The sequence below is a fragment of the Hoplias malabaricus genome, chromosome 1 (genome assembly GCF_029633855.1).
Source record: "Hoplias malabaricus isolate fHopMal1 chromosome 1, fHopMal1.hap1, whole genome shotgun sequence".
Classification (NCBI taxonomy): Eukaryota; Metazoa; Chordata; class Actinopteri; order Characiformes; family Erythrinidae; genus Hoplias; species Hoplias malabaricus.
Window position 1 is genome coordinate 62,840,180 of NC_089800.1, and position 17,871 is coordinate 62,858,050.

General features: G+C 39.4%; 1 protein-coding gene across 3 annotated transcripts; it reads right to left on the reverse strand.

The window, feature by feature from the left end:
* Window positions 1-55: 55 nt before the first annotated feature.
* Window positions 56-17,735, reverse strand: coq6 (coenzyme Q6 monooxygenase). Of its 3 annotated transcripts, XR_010802568.1 has the most exons (13): window positions 17,309-17,735; window positions 16,566-16,700; window positions 12,596-12,654; window positions 10,586-10,712; window positions 8,729-8,859; window positions 8,525-8,632; window positions 8,323-8,385; window positions 7,298-7,405; window positions 4,807-5,009; window positions 3,417-3,532; window positions 2,384-2,550; window positions 2,014-2,184; window positions 56-850 (listed from the first exon to the last, which is right to left on the reverse strand). XR_010802568.1 is itself a non-coding variant. In XM_066670213.1 (12 exons), exons 1-12 carry the CDS (start codon window positions 17,535-17,537, stop codon window positions 821-823), a joined length of 1,476 nt encoding a protein of 491 aa, XP_066526310.1. In that variant the 5' UTR covers window positions 17,538-17,733; the 3' UTR covers window positions 56-820. The 3 variants fall into 3 exon arrangements, 2 of the variants coding, with proteins under 2 accessions (XP_066526310.1, XP_066526323.1); XM_066670213.1 differs by lacking the exon at window positions 2,014-2,184 and having other exon boundaries at window positions 17,309-17,733; XM_066670226.1 differs by lacking the exons at window positions 2,014-2,184; window positions 12,596-12,654; window positions 16,566-16,700; window positions 17,309-17,735 and adding an exon at window positions 12,440-12,458.
* Between the last annotated feature and the right edge of the window lie 136 nt (window positions 17,736-17,871).

Sequence of the window (17,871 nt, forward strand, 5' to 3'; positions counted from 1 at the left end):
TTAAAAGTGACACACTTCATTTATTAAGAAAATATTGTGAATCTATTTAATGGTGAGCCATTTTGATATGAACATAATTGCAAAACTATAAATAAAAACAACAACTTCCATTGTAGACTATATGATCTGTAATAATACATTTATAACAAGGTGCTTCAAGGCTAGGGTTATGCAGTTAAAGAACGGCAGTTAATCCAACTTTTCTCAAGCCACTGATCTCATATCAAACATCCTATGGTTTAAATAAGTTATAAATGTTGTGAATCGCTGGGCAAAGACTTAAATTCTGGAGGAGGCTTAGAATGTTGTGTCTAGGAATCCTTGGGTTCCTTTTTGTCACTTTCAAAAGACACCAGGCAGACATTTCTTGAGAACTGCTTATACAAGATTATACTGTGAATAGGAATCTTTTAATCCCACACTTGGGCATAATTGGTTTGTAACTTAGATGAAGTCAGAGAATTTTAAAACCTGTTTAGATTTAGAAAATAATTTACATACAAAAACATCATTTTTTTTTGCAAATCATCATATGTCCCAGATCTGCATGAATATACAATTCAAGAACACAACAAGCCCATTTGGATCCGGTTTTTCAACATTCAACTAACAATATCCTCACCCCAGGGCTATACCTCATCTAAAAAAAAGTAATAATTTTGATTAAGGGTGTTTTGATTAGTGCTAGCAGACATAATTAAAAAGCTTACACAAATGCAGAAATTAAAATACAATTTATTAATTTACAATTATACATTACAATAAAATTCACTATGCCATAGTGTAGACCCATTGCAGAGCTGCTTGTGTGCAAAGTCTTTTACTTGCTGGCATATGCAATAATCTGCTCCTGTGGGCACAAGAGAGAAAACATGTAATTAATCTTTGGTCAGCATTTCCTTAGCTGCAACTGCACATACAATTCAAAAAACTGAACGAAATGCCCATTTCCTCCTTTGATCCACAAGGGAAAAGTACATATTCTCTTTGTCACAACCCTACATTCAACTGGCTTAATGGTCTTAGCATCTACCGAGGAAGCCTTTTAGCTTTCTGGGAGAATCCTTTGTGACATATTATGGTCTCACTGGTCAAGATCACTTAGTAAAGGAATGAAGCTGGTTCAGCGGCCTGTAATAAAAGGAGTGTGAAAACACAGGACAACATCGCTTGTGTGCAACCTTGCAACTCCACCCACACACTTTCGGTAACAGTAAATTTGGGGCTAAACTTAGCAGTACTAGCTCCTGACCATGTAAATTACAGGCACAGTTCAACTTATAAAGGCATGTAATCAGAGGACAAGTTGGAAGATGGGTTTAGAGAGAAAGGAGATTTTAGAGGAGCAAAATTCAAAAGATGGAGTAAAATTGGGAGGCGAGAGGAGGCAGAAATCAAACTGAAAAATATGAGGACCTGTTTTGAAAGAGGGACTTTGCTTTTAAATCCACCACAGAAGGATACTGAAAGTTGCACTAGATTTATAGGGACAATATGTCTGTCCCAAAACTTAGTGAGCTGTCTAAGTAGGCACTGACAACATAGGCAGCGTTCTAACGATCATCTGTCCTGATGAGGCAGATTAATGAGAATCTCTAGTTAGAGAACGATATCATTACGGCTTGTTTCTGCCCACTGCACGTGGCAGGTGTTTACAAACCTCAGCAGCTAGCTTTGCCTCCAACGCTACGGATTAACGTCTTCCTGTTTTTATTGGTTTAATTTTTTTTGCTCTGGAAGAAGAGAAATAGATGGGAGTCGTGCTTGCATCATAGGATTGCCTTCGCGGCTGAGGAAGGGTTTGAGGCTGCCTTAAAATTTGTCCAGATTAAGATATTTCAGTAAACAGAATAATGGGGTATCTAAGAATTGGGACTGCCTACGTGTTGGAAGCTCACACACTATGCTCATTACTGAGACAGCTCACTAGGTTTTGGGACAGACCCAATGTATTAACTTCCAAATAAACTGACAATACCGCACTCAACTGAAAAAAAAAAAAAACCTATTTACTGTTCTTCCAAGTAACACAAAAGTCTGAGTGTAGCCGCCATAACTGGGAAATCCAAAGATGGTTCTACAGGGAGGCATAAGTTCAGTAGATCACGGCTGGTCTCTCGCTGGTTGGCTAGGCTGGCCTTCTGTCTTCCCCAGCACTTAGTGCAAAGCTAACCAAGTGAGCATCTGTTAAGAGAACTGGAGAGTTAATGTTCTTCTCCAAGAGTGTTGCGCTAATAGCTTTGTATAAGTTACAATCTGAAAATAATTGGTAGCTTCACGTGTCTTGGAGGGAGTGTATGCTAGCTTTCACTCTCCCAGCTTGGTAGCACTGTGTGTTTGGGAGTTACTAGCAAGTAGATGGAAGCGGCAATTTCTGACTTACCTTGAGGGGTGGCAGTGAATTGGTGGCTTGCAAGCCCAAGGTTCTGAGCAGCACCATGGGTGCAGCATTGGTGGAGTAAAGCCTCTTCATGAGGTCAATAGCTGCCATCATTGGCAGATTGTGTCGCTGCCGCTCAGTCTCATATTCCAAAAGGTGTTGCATTGCTCCTGAAGATCAATGTCACAGCTTTAGAGCAAAGGACTTTTGCAAATGATATACAGCATAGAGGTTACAAAAGATTCAAAACCTGTTCATCAGTCTCCTTAAAGCCTAAATGCCACTTAGCCTGTAATGCTCATACACAGTACCTTGCATTGTGTACTCTTCTCGACACAGATACCAAGATTTCCATTAAAATTGAAAAGTAATGTACATACATAATTAGGCAGAGTAGCAAAGCAAATGTTGTAAAATGACCAAGAAGGCTCTGTATATAATTAAGATTTTTGAATTTTTTTTATAGTTTGAGAAATGGAAAAGGACAGATGAGTGGAACTTCTGACCACACATCAACCAGAGCCTTGAAATTTCATGGTCATTTAATGTGACATGGTTACTCTTGATGGAATATAAATAATAGGTTCTTAATGCATTTTTCTGCTTGTCCCCCATGCAGTGATTACCAATACCCACTCCGCATTTTTGCTGAGACAGAACACAAAGGTTAACTCTAATGCAGTATTCTTCTGTTCCAGTCTATGAATCTAATTTCTGGCTTTGTAATTTCACAGGGTTACACAGAACTGTTGCTCTAACTGATTGGACCTTTAGGTCATGCAGAGCAGTCAGAACAGTGATGACAAATTCCAGAAGCAGACACTGGATTCACAGTTTAGATCTGAAGACCTCTGTTTCAGAGTCTGAAGGAATGGACAGAGAAAATCTGCCTGGCAGTCATTTCTCAATGGCAAATACAACATTTGCTGTTTACTTATGTTTATTAAATAAAAAACAATATTTGAATCTATGAATATAAGACAAATAAGAAAATGAGTGTACACAGACACATTTATCCGGCATGGAAACGACTTACCAAGGTCCTTTCCGTTAAATGCTGCTTGGCTTAGAACCTGTGTCAGACTAGCCACATCCCCAAAGCCTAGATTGGCACCCTGGCCTGCTAAAGGATGCACCCTGTGTGCAGCATCCCTGAAAAAAGAAAACAAAAATAAATAAATAAATGAGAAAGTAAATGTTAGGAATAATCTAACCAGGTTTTACTTATTGCTCGTATGACACACTTAAATACAACCAATCAGCTCCACCAAAAATAGCATAAATCATGAATGCATACAATTGTGTTTAGTTGAGAAATTTAAAATTTCTTCATCTTCAGGACATCAATAGTCTGTTATGTTGTGTCTTTAATGAGCCTTTCAGATTTTTGAAACACTGAAAATAAAGAGATAATATACGCGGATGGAAGTTGTGTTCGTATTTCGCCATCTAGCGGCGACAGAATGCAACTAGTGCAGCATTTAAGGTGAAAGAGAAAATCCTAATGAATCGATTGCTCATCCTTTGTATCCCGGATGTGTGATGATTTAGATACAATATTTACAATGAAAATAAACGTATTTTGGCGTCTGAATTTCGTCTACAGAATTTGAGCAACTTCGAAATGTATTGTTTAAATTTTTTAAGCTTGATTTTTTTAATATCTGAATTTTAATATCTGAATTATTCATTAACCTTGAATAATAACAGTGAAAACATGTTCTTGAAAATTCACAAGTTCAATTCAAGAGCAATTATATTCAGATGCATAATTGCAAAGCAAAATATTCAGAGGTGGAAATCTGAAGAAAAACAAAATTCAGATGCATAATTTCAGTGCTACAAATTCAAAGGTGGTAATATTTCAAAGTCTGATGAGACAGATTTGCTTCCATAGAGGCCAGTGTGGGTTGATGGTTAAGGGTAAGGTAGGACTGTAAAGCTAGCTTGGAGGGGGGTGGGTCTGAGATGCCAGACTTCACTGTTGAGCCTTCTGGAGGTGTCATGGGCTTAATTCAATGAAACACTGAGGAGGGGAGGTGCCTACCTGATGACCAGAGCAAGTGGTGCAGTGGGTGGTTTGGGTACTCAATGAGTAACCGTAGATGTTAAGGGTAGCTGGCTGTTGATCAGATCATAAATGGCCACAGCAAACTTAGGGTGTAGCTGTAGGATTGGAACAATAGAAATTATGTGGCTGCTGGTAGGAAGGGGGTGGGGTGGGCCCTATGTGAAACTCTAATGGATTGGCATAGGATATTTTACATTTCATCTTGTGTATGATTATAATCACTGAATTTGCTTTAGCTCTACAAATTTAGAATGCTAAGTGCCTATACAGTAAAAATAAATAGATTGAGAAAAAAAAATCCACATGGCTTGCAAAACCACCAACTGGTGCCCAAAAAAGCTGCAGATAAACATACCCAATTAGGGCCACTCTGTGGCGAATGTACTCAGAAGCATGGCCCATGCCTAGAGGGAACATGACCCGGCTTTTTGGACCAATGCCTGCCACGCTGGGTGGAAGTTGGCGGGTGGAGGTACCGTTGGGCATCAGGATGGACAGAGCAGTGCGAAAAAAAGAGCCAGCAGCCTCCACCAGCTCTGTCTGGTTCTCATTACTCCACTAAAGAGAAAAAAAAAAAAAAAAAAAGTATGTGATGAAACCAATATCATCATTTTATTTATTAGCCCAAGCTACTTAGTTGGCCACCTTAGATCAAGGGAATAATTCATATAGACATGCTCCAAAGAGAACACTGCATTTATTGGATTGCTTATCATTCTGCATTGAGATTTACAACGTGTCCGTTGTTTAACTCATCACTGTTAATTATTAAATGACTAGCTGGGTTCCACTTACAGGATGACATCAAATACATTGGGTTATTTCTGTGTACAAAGCAATTGTTGGTTAGCTTCCTTCATACTTGTCTGACGTTTTAATCTGTAAACAGGTCTCTATGTTTATGTGCTGCTGTCATGGCCAGGGCGCACTTGTAAATGTAATTTTTGATCTCAATGTGACTACCTTGTGAGTGTCTCCAAATTGGTGCTTTCTGCCGCTGCTACTCTGCTGTACGAGTTAGGCTTTTAATCCCGCTGTTACTTTGCTGTACAAGCCGGCCCAGTTAAGCCGCTATCTTCACTGTACTGCCGACAGAGTGGGTCTGCCTTCCTCACCGTTACTCTGCTCTGCGCGCCAGCCAAGTGTGTCTGATAACTTCCATTTATACGCCAGCTGAGTGTTGCTGCCATCTCTGCTGTACTCAGATTAATTCATGCAGGCTCGTTCTGTATTCTATATTGTTTTGTGTTGTTTTTTCTGTTTATGTCTTTCATTCCCTCCCCATAGCTTGGTAAATAGCTGGATAACTAGCAGCTAGCTTGTTTACCAGCTCACCAGTCTCTTTGACTCAGAGAGGAGGCTTGGCTACGGTAGCAACGTGATTGGTCAGGGTAATGGTGACATAAGCATTACCCACTTTTAGGACTGCCCATTCTACATCGAGAGGAGAGCAGTACTTGATATATTGTATTGCACTCAGTAACTGTATAGAACACAATTCCTTTGCTCTACACTTGGGAATTTTGTTGCACTCTTGATGTTGGATAACGCTTGGTGTTAGGCATGGTAACCTTATGTTTGTGTGTGGCTTTGTTTTTTATTGAAGGATGCATAGCTGAACAATGAGTCTATCTTACTGTAACAGAATCAGTCTAGAAGAGGTGTCTACAACCTTTTGGTTATATAGTGTAAATTAATATTTTGATGAATGCTTCCTTCTAAAGAATACTGGGTCAAGAGGTAACAGAATACATGGGACTAAACAACGCACATTCAAAAGGGTGATATGTTTTTTTCTATAAAAATAAGTTGCCGACCACACCACAATATTGAATGTTTGGTGTGAATAAAAAAAAACACAAAACATTCCATGCAATAATGAACAACGCTGGTAAAGCTTGGGTTTAATTAGCAAACCAGTCATGAGGGCAAGCATGACTCAAACTTCCAGGCCTGTGACCAGCAGCCTCAGTAAAAATAGCCAGCTTGGGAACAGGGGTTTTGTTGGCCTTCAACATATAAAACCCTGTGAGGTATGTGTCTGAGTGAAGGTCATGTCAAAAGTGTTGAGCCTCAATGAAGTGTCTCCATGCCAAACATTTTGTTAAAATGGACAGTGAATGTAGATACAAGGTAGATGTTCCTCAGCTCCACTGACCATACAAGAACGCTTTGTAGTACTACAATTACAGACTGTAGCTTACCAGTTTCTCTGCATACTTTTCTATCTCCATTTCACCCTTCTCTTCATCAGACCCCCAAAGGACCATCAGAAAGCAGGTATAATTTGGGTGGTGGATCATTCCCAGTGCTGCAGTGACACTGACATGGCTGTGATGCGTTAATGTGTGTTGTGCTGGTACAAGTGGATCAGACACAGTAGTGCTGCTGGAGTTTTCAAAGTCCTCTGCGTCACTGCTGGACAGAGAATAATCCACCAACTAAAAACATCCAGTCAACACAGTCCTGTTTGTCCTCTACAAGTTGGACCAACAAGGCAGGTGTGTCTAACAGTAGACACAGTGTTCAAAAACTCATGCAGCACTGCTGTTCTGACCCACCTCATAACAGCACAACACACATTAACACATCATCACCACGTCAGTGTCACCGTAGCGCTGAGATTTATCTACCACCCAAATCATACCTGCTTTGTGGTGGTCCATGTCACCATTTTAGTTAATCTTCCCCAATCAGACCCACTGAAACCAGCTTCAGGAGGAGGATGGGGAAGAGGTGCTTCCTCCACGTTACTTGATTTGTAATTGAATTGGCTCCAAAAACCACATTCCATTTGTTTGGTCACACTACCAAATTTCATAGAAGAGCAGATTGTGTTGACTTACAAATGCAGAGTTGATGGCATCCACAAAGCTCTCCTCATCCATCTGCAGGAGCTCCTCCGCATGCTGGTTACTGGTAGACCAGACAAGGGAGCTCTCTGTATTGGACAACTAAGCACAACACACAAATGCACCTATAGTTAAACAAAAATCATTTTTAAAGAAAGCAAATATTAATGAATATATAGTTTCCATAATGTCACTTTTAGTTATAGCTGGACCACAATCCAAATATTTTCCCTTTGCCCCAAAAGTATTTTATATGCCAAGCCACATTGAATGTGGCTTGATGTGGGAGAAGAGTGTTTACATGCCTAATGCAGGCACTTTTGACATATCAGCAAGAGCATTCTGACTAGTATGCAGCCCAACACACAGCAAACTGGGATGCACTGTGTGTTCTACGTTTTTCTACAGTATATTTTCGATGGGATTTGACTATATGGGCTAGCCTATGATCCCTATACACATCAATGGACTTTGCGTGCCCATGACCATATCACCAGTTTTCCTTTCTTGGACCACCTTGGTAGGTATTGACTGCTGAATAACAAAAACAAAATTGGCATTTTGGGGAAGCTTTAACACATGAACTTGATTATTTACATGCTACCTAATATATCACTCTCCTTTATAATTGCTATTGCAACATGATAATCAATACTGTTCATTTTACACTTCACAGGTTGTAATGTTGTGGCTGATCAATGTATATAAGTAATTATATATAGACAGATAATGCATATTGAAAATAAAACCAATGTAGTTGAGATTACTCAATAACCTAACATAGTTTGAAGCAAATGTGTGATGATTTAGATACAATATTTACAATGAAAATAAACGTACTGTAATCTTCCAGTACTGGTTAGTTACATTAGAATTAGCACGCCAGAACAATATTTAGGCAGCAAATTTACAAAAAAAAAAAAAAAAAGTATCTTGGCTGACAACATTTAGCTACAGTTTCATTTTGCAGCTGACTGGCCTCAAGTGTCAATACTCTTCCACAGTCAGTGACAGCTTACCGGAAGCATTGCAATGGGTCCAGTTGGGAGGAACCTCTGCCATGCCACGTTGTTTTCAGTGGGCTGAAGATATGAGAAACAAAAAACAAGAGAGGAAAGTAATGTTAACTTTGAAACGATTAAACTCTTGGTTAAGTGCCAACAATCATACACAGTGGTGACATAGATGCCAGTAAAATTTTGATTATATCTCTATTCATACCTCCGATAAATGCAAAACCGCTACAACAGCAGACTGGTCATAATTCCAATTGACAGTGGGGATCCCTGCCTCCCTCCGCACCATGGAGTTGGGTCCATCAGCCCCGATCTGAAACAGCGGGCAGCCTAGTACATTACACAAAACCCTTTCATAACGTTCTTATATAATACAAAATGAATCACACACAGACTATATTATTCTCACCAGAAGTTTGGTTTGCAAGATCTGTCCACTGGCTAAGGTCACTTGCACCCAGGGGATGGAATCAGCCACCTGATAAGGTCTGGGCCAGGTATACTTTACCACTCTTGTTCTGTATTTCACTTCAACTTGATCTAGAAGAAACATAAAAAGAAGGCACATTGGAGCGAGTCTTACTTTTTTATTATTTTTTTTTTTACATGCTTGTATTGATTATTACTAGGCTTCAACAAGTAAATGACTCCAGACATGTCTTTGGTATGGGCGGTACGGTGGCACAGCAGGTAGTGTCACAGTCACACAGCCCCAGGGACCCGCTCCGGGTGACTGTGAGGAGTTTGGTGTGTTCTTCCCGTGTCCGAATTGGACACTCAAAAGTGTCACTAGTTGTGAGCGTGTGTGTGTCGCCCTGTGAAGGACTGGTGCCCCCCTCCAATGTGTTTTCCTGCCTTGGGCCCGGTGATTCCAGGTAGGCTCCGGACCCACTGCGAACTGGATAAGCAGTTACAGACATTGAACGGACGTCTTTGGTATTCGACTACATTTTGCGTAAATTGTATAAATCTGAACTATGTCTTTAACTTGAAAATGTTCTTTGTTCCCCATTTCCTCTCAGAAGGTTTGAAAGAATAAGATTTATAATTCCTCTGGCAAGGCCAAGTTCACACTGACAATTTTCTTAATTAGATTTGCAAGCCACACTGCACTGGCTAATCGTGTTTATCTACACATGTCATAAAGACACTCAACAGCAAAAAATTAAGGAACAAATCCACTTTTCTTAGAATCACTGGTGGTCAGTATCCCAACACATGAAAGGATTCAGAATTATGCCCTCATCTGCAGACCATTCACTCCACATAATTGAATGTTAGTCCTTGTATACAAATTGACAAATATTGGCTACTTCAGCTGACTGCAAAAGCACAAGCACTGCCAAATTCCAGCTCACAATATCTGAGCAGTTCTACAGTAGTAACAGAAGCAGAAGCCAAACAGAAGGGGGGGGGGGTGTGACTGAGAAAAGAAAGCTCAACTTGCATGTGAATCAACATGTGCTGCCACATTTATGGTGGGTAAAATTTTCTTTTTTCTTATTTTCCGTTTTAAAAGGATGTTGCCTTTTATTTATTTATTTATTTTTAAAGGACAAAACTATATTTGCAGAGGTGGCCTGAGAGCAGATTGGCTGATTATAACAACAATTTGTTACAGCTAAATACTGTCAGCACTTCAGTGCCCAGTGCCTTTGAGATGCCACAGTGCAAAAATGTGGTTTGTCAAATGGGTCAATAGACCACTGCACGTGTCTGCACATGGCACCACAACCTTATGGAAACTAATTCCAAACAGCAGAAATGTGCTGCATGATTGAAATAGCAGTGAAAACATGGGCTCATCAAAAGAGGCTAGGACTTTTAAGAAAAGCAAAAAACGTTTTAAAAGGAAAAAGTACATGTAAACAAACTGGACAGGAAGGAAAAACTTGTGGTGACATGTGCCAGGGCAGCTGTAGAACCAACTGAGTACACTGCAGGCTTCAGGCCCATTAAGCACCATAGGAAGCTCCCAATATAAGAAGAAAAACAGCAGTAAATAATGAATAGTACCATGTTGTTAGTGGAAAACTGAAGGTTGCACAGTAGCAGGAACCACAACTCACAGTTTTTTAAGTTCCAGAAAACCAATGTTTACTCAGTTTGTACATGATGCTGACCAAACACAGATTTTAATCTCACGGTTCAGTTTTTTGCTTTAATCAAAACCCACAGCTTAACTGTTCATAATGTAAATCCAGAGTACCAAAACAAACACATAAATTACTTGATAATTAATCAAACATCAAAAATAGGGAGTTACCAGAGAGCGTCTGCAGCTGCTTGGTCAGGGCGGCCACGATGACATCGTTCTCTACGACGTACGCCATCTCGTCCAGCAGATTCTCCTTATCAAATGTAATTAGGGCATCTGAACAGGCATCCCAAACCTAAAGCAAAGGGCCAATTACTGCTGTGGTTCACAACTCTATCCTTAGGCGCACTACGCAGCTCCTATTTCTGGACTTCTAAGAGCACAGAATACTTCGAACTAGAACACATCAAAGATATTCAACTATGGCCTAATGTTGGACCAAAAACACCAACCAAACATCAGTCTGGCTTCAGAAAGTCTGGCTTCACCCATTGGGGTTGCATGGTTAACTTGTCTTGAAAAAAAAATCCAATAGAGAAATATGTAATACCATTCTTTATGTAGATTTACGCTTGTGTTTCAAGTTTGTAAAACAATAAATAAGAAATATGTGAACATTACTGTCAAGCTAAAATTTTCTGTTCTTTGTTTGAGGCCAGTATCTAGGGTGGACTGCTTTTCAGTGAGTAAAATATTAGATTTACTTTAACACAAGAGCATGACACAGTTGACATTGTTGACGCAGCTGTTTTTCTTAAGACAGACCGAATGGTTACCATGCAAGCAATCCAGTCCATGGGCAACAAAATGCAAAGGCTTTTTTATCTTTTCGGTCATAAAGCGCTTGGGATGTGCCCATACTGAAACCACTAACAGGGGTGGGTTTGCACTTTTTTGATACATGGTTGGGTGGAAGATTTAAAACGTGACCAAACCCAGAATTACAATTTTACACATAGGAAAAACACAATTGTTGAGAGGTTTCATGTTGCTGTGTGTTGCTATGTACTTTTAGTCACTGCCAAATTAAAAATGCCAAAAATGAGCCTTTTAATGCAGCTATTTTTGCTACAGAGATACTTGAAAAGGTACAGACAGACCACTTTGGAAAGAAAACGCTGTCTGATACCTCTAAAGGGAACCTCCAAAATGCCTTTAAAATATTCTTTTTTGTATGTTGTAGTTACCAACTTATTTGGTGTTTGGTCTCTAACCACTTAATGGAAGAATGAGAGGGATCCATGTTAGGTCGGCCTCAATTCATTGCATTTTTTCCCTTGTCTGAATATAAAACCATATTCAACACAAAAAAGTGTAGAAAAAAAGGTATAGGGGTGAGGGATCTCCACACGGCAACCTCTGATGACATCTTTTAACTTGCCCAAAAACCACAGGATTTCTTTTGGCTTAAGAAAATTTCCACTTCTTATGAGGTGGACCCACATTTCTACCACAGAGCACAAACCAAGGGTCCTTTGCTGCGGACAATCTCGAACTCCTGTTTTCCCACAATTTCTCCTAATTAGTAGATGTGAGAAATAGGTTATTTCAATCTGCTGTGGAGATTGAAGGCAACATATCTCACATCCTCATACATACATACTAAACACAACTCTGTATTTTATATTTTTGCTTTCCAAATTAACTTCTTGTGTTCTGAATGATGACGTTTAAAGCCTTATTTCTTAGCTGGCTTTTTACATTTTTTGGGACTTGCACAATAGACAAAGCAAAATATGACTTCCAGAAAAACTCTGTTCCATACCTTTGCAAATGTAGGAGTTTAAATTTGAAATAATGAAACCTATTTAGCATTTTTATTGTTTTAATGATATGTTTTTGAAAATTGGCATCTCTCTCTTTTAAATTAAGCCTTACTTTTTTCTATTTAAATGTTACAGGAAGATCATCTTAAAGTTTGACCCCTTAGTTCCACATTGCTTGTTTACTATTTGGTTGTGTAGTTTGTTACAAGACATAAAAGTAGTTTGGACCAGAAAGAAACCTGCAATGCTGACCCACCCAGTGCAGATAAGAAAGGCTTTTTCTCCCTCAGCCTATGGAGCATAAAAATGCGTTAACATAAAACAATGATTTCCTGAACATAAATTTAATGACAGTCATTTTGTATTACACTTTATTGTCTGTATATTATTTAATATTGTATTGTATACTAACCTGCATTTTCTGATAGGGTTTGCATCTCAGATTGACAATGTGATCCCAAGCGCCAAGACCTGTTTCAATAAAATAATAGAAGCTTAATCACTGTATTAGAGATAATACAAAGAGATAAACAGAATAATTAGGCTTTGCTGCTGCTTACTCTCACTCATACATAGTTGCCATTCATTAAGGATTCTATTCATTACAAGCTAAGGAGTTCTGACTCTAATTAAAAAGAGGAATAAAAGACCAAAAGAATGTACAAACTTTATAGGTCAAAGGATGAAGGCAAATGTGAAATTATGTTTGAAATTATTACACCAATTATTTACACATGATTAAAAATAGATTTAAAACAGAATGATACATTTGTAGTGGACACATTTTATTTACTTTTAAAAACAGTAACGCAAAAGTGTTCTTTTATTCCAAGTTAGATGACTTTTTATTGGTATATTCACCTTGAATATTTCACATAATGTAAAAAGCAGTCACAGGGCTCGAATGAAAACTGAAGACACGAGGTTATATATAACTTACAAGAACATTTTTAGAAACCTCACTACAATCCCATAATGCACTTAGTGTTTCCAGATATTTTTGGAAGGTCCTGCTAAACCTGGTTCTTGTTTAGATACTGAACCAACAAGGTTGCCCACATGCTGTATTTTTCCTCAAATTGCCCCAAACAGTCTAAGTTAAATGAATATGGTAATGGAACAAAATTAATAGGCACAGAAGCCATGCCTCCAAATTTTTTGCTATGATCGGTGTGCAAGGCTGCCAGTAGGTCATTCACTGACCTACTTCCTGGTGGATCTTCTATACACAACCATTGCTGCAAATAGTCTTAATGACAGGGAGCGTCCTCTCTAAGAACTTTGCTATCATTGGACCAAATGTATTTTTCCCTGCCAGGTACCCATAGATTGAGATAATGCCCCTCAATTAACCAGAGCGTTGGTTCTAAATGAAGCCTTCTATGTTTCATCATACAATCAGCCATTTATTCTTTTACAGGATGACACATGGACAGCTGTGGAGCAATCTAAAATTACGTTTCCTCTGTTTAAAAAAGAAAAACAAAAAATCTTAGTACTGTATTAGTCCGTTCAATGTTTATAAACAAGGCACTTTTTTTGCTCAAAACAAATTAGACAGAACTAGACTGATTCTCCCATCAGACCTAACAATAACACCATGTGCTTGTTTCTAAACTCACTGTCCATTCTCTCAGCTCCACTGACCACACAGGAGCACTTTGCTGTTATACAATTACAGACTGCTATCCATCTGTTGTTCTGCATACTTTGTTTGCTCCCATCTTACACTGTTCTTCAATGGTGAGGACCCCCATGGTGCAGGTATGATCTGCACGGTGGATCATTCTAAGGGCTGCAGAGACGTTCATGTGGTGTTGGGGTTCTAGTGTGTTAAATCAGTATGAGTGTATGAGACAACAGAGTGCTGCTGGAGTTTTTAACACTTGTCAGTAGCTCATCTGAATATTTGTGTTTGGTGGACCATTCTCAGTCCAGCAGTGACAACAATTAGTTTACAAATTCTAGCAGGAATGCTGAAACTCATAACACAACACACAATAACATACATTAGCCAATGTATCCAGACAGTTGCATAGATACACATTATTGCCAAAAGCATTCACTCACCCATCCAAATCATTGAATTCAGTTGTTCCAATCACCTCCATGGCCACAGCTGTATAAAACCAAGCACCTAGGCATGCAGACTGAAAGAAATCGGTGTCTCTCAGTGTGGTACCATGATAGGATGCCACCTATGCAAAAAGTCCAATCGTGAAATTTCCTTGCTACTAATTCCATAGTCAACTGTCAATGGTACCAATTGGGAATGACAGCAACTCAGCCACAAAGTGGTAAGCCAAGTGAGATGGTCAGCAGATGCTGAGGCCCATAATGGGCAGGGGTCACAAATTTCTGCAGAGTCAATCACTACAGACCTCCAAGCTTCATGTGGCCTTTAGATTTACATTAAGAACAGTATGTAGAAACATTGTGTAATGGGTTTCCATGGCTGAGATTCTGCACCCAAGCTTTACATCACCAAGAGCACTACAAAGCGTTGGAAGTAGTGGTGTAAAAGCAAGCCACCACTGGACTCTAGCTCAGTGGATATGCGTTCTCTGAAGTTACAAATCTCGCTTCTCTGTCTGGCATTCCAATGAACAAGTCTGGGTTGCCAGGAGAATGTTACTTGTCTGAGTGCACTGTGCCAAGTGTAAAATTTTGTGGAGGGGAGATTATGGTGTGGTGTTGTTTTTGAGGAGTTTGGCTTGGCCCCTAAGTTCCATTTAAAGGCATTCTTAATGCTTCAAGTATATCAAAAGAGATTGTGGATTTGGGATTGCCCCCTTCCTGTTCCAACATAACTGTGCACCAGTGCACAAAGCAAGGTCCATAAAGACAGGGATGAACAAGTTGGGTGTGGAACAACTTGACTGGCCTGCAGAGTCCTGGCCTCAATCCAAGAGAACACATTTGGGATGAATTAGAATGGAGATTGCAAGCCAGGCTTTCTCATCCAACATTAGTGTCTGACCTCACAAATGCTCTCGTGGAAGAACGGTTAAAGATTCCCATAAACACACTCCTAAACCTTGTGGAAAGCCTTCCCAGAAGCGTTGAAGCTGTTATAGCTGCAAAAAGATGGGCCGACACCATATTAAACCCTATGGATTAAGAATATGTCGTCACTCAAGTTCATAGGCATGTGAAGGCAGATGAGCAAATTCTTTTGTCAATATAATGTATCTGTGGCCTTTTTCCACATTGTCTTTTGAGATACTGCTAAGAAATAATGTTTCTCATAACATGCACGGCATTTTTTCCTTGCATTTCAGTCACAATTTAACAATTATTTAATTTTTAAATATCACCATCTTGCGGAGAGTGTCCTTTATAGTTTATTACTTATGCAAACAGAGGTGAAAAATTGATATATTTATATATCATACATAGCCTTTCTTCCTGTGCTGGAGAGGGTCCCACAGATATTGAAAATCCTGAAGTACGTCACTTCTATGTGTCACGCGGCTAACAGAATCCTGCTTTGTTTTATGAGGAGGAAAAAGCTGTTATCTATTGTTAGCCTTTTTAGCATTTCCATGATTAAATCTGCTTGTGTCTAAATGTGTGAACGTTATTCATTCACATACAAGCTTCAGTAACTGTGGTATTGCACTTGCATTTTAGCATGTAGGAGACATATATATATAATCTTATCAAGACTGTCTGTCTGTATATATGAATATCAAGTCAGTCCTCAAAATTGCATCTACTATACACAATAACGTCATGAAATGACATTAATGATAATCTGAATAAATATCTGAAAAACAGCACAATAGCACTTAAAAATACTTCAAATTTTCAGTTTCTTTATTTGATTTGTTTCTACTTATGGTGAATTGCCGTCTCTCAGTAGCAGCTGCTTAAATGTGCTAGATCCTTTCAGATACATAGCTGTGGTGGTAAACCAGGGCTGTATTAGTGCATTCCTGATTTCTCTATATTTTCAACAATGTTTTTAAGTCCAGTTTTAGACAGATTTCTGACTCAATGTCCTAAAAATTAATTCATTTGTACTTAATTGGCTATTCTGAGTTTAAATTAAATAAATGAAATGTTTTCTCTGGCTATTGTACAGTAAAGTCATTGTCAAAGTCAAGTAGAGTACATAGCAACAACCAAGTCCCTAGAGCTGACAGAAACATTATTAAAAGAATGGTCTCCCCACTATGCACCTGAACTTTGTGAAAGTCTGATGCACTTGTATTATATAGCAATGCGACATGTGATTACAGTACACTTCTGTACAGTGACTGAAATGTTGTTCTAAAGACTGCACTGAACCAAATCCGTATGCATCATATAGCTGTCAAAATCATTAGTTCAATACGAAGACTGAAGGCCTTAGAAATAATATGTAAGATCTAAAGTACCACTCAGGAGTGTTGCTGAGCCAGGGCTGATTGAGCTGACTCTTGTGCTGAACATCTCAGGTGCTTTGTCCATCTCTTTCCTGGGTCCTGCTTCCAACAGAAGAATCTTTCTGCCTTGCAAATTTGGATCAAATCCTGTAGATACAAAATCAGACACTGAATGCTCACACATCAGTCGTGAGTGGGTTTTCTAGAAGAACGATAGTCAAGGGAACTTGAGCTCATTTCATGGAAGTGGTGATAGAGAATTTTTTTTCATGAGATGTGCATTTTAATTGCATCTTGGGCACGTTTACACCCTGAGACCCGGGAGTGTGTTTCACCAAAACCGCAATTGCAGCCTTCACTGTTGAGGGCAGTTATTCGCTGCCTAACTAAATACTTCCATCAAACAAAATAAGTGCTTCGCCTTCATGTGGAGAAGGCTGGGTTGGAGAAAAGTGAGGGGAAAATTAACGTTATGGCTGGGACTTTTGACAACGTTGTACTTAAGCAAATCGTGGGAGATTCTTAACACGCACAAAATCGTAGAACTGTACAAAACTAGAGACGTGAACGGATTGTTCGGACATAAAGACTCGGAGACGAACAAGTCGGTTTCCTACTGGAATTTCCGTTCCACCTTAAAATGCGCGGCAAAGACATTGAGGCGCCTCTGGTAGTTAAGGTGGCAGGGAAATTCTGAACAAGAAGCCAGGTCCAGCCAGGTCCTGCATTGTTAGCAACTGCCATTAGACACTCACCTAGAGAGCACGCCATAGCGGTCCCCACCATCCCTCCTCCGGATATTATCACGTCGTAAACATTATTTTCACCTTTGCTCGACTCTTCTCCAGGCTCAAAGGACGATATGTTTCTGTGGAAGTGTCCGACTTTGGCTTCATGGACGCTCCTGACAGTAAATTGAACATTAATACACGACCGCCCCGCAGCTATAGATGCGGCCACTCGAATTCTCCCTAAAGACAACATCCCAGAACAGAAGCAGCGGAACCCGCGGGTTCTAGTCCTCCACAGAACCCAGGCGAAGCAACTGTCCTTCAGCGGCTAACCTGGTGTCACAACAGCGCGAATGCTAGTTATCAACTTTCGCTCCTCTGGCCATGTTACTGCAGCTGCTGCAGCTTAAGAGTTCAGCTTCCTGTTTCGTTTGTACATGTATTTATGACAAAAAAATCAAGTCACATCAAGCCCTACGTTAAGGACCACTCTTCACACATTTTCTCTGACATGAAATCTATATTCCACTTTACAATATACACAACAATGATGCATTTATATAGTTTATTCAAGATTTATTAAACAT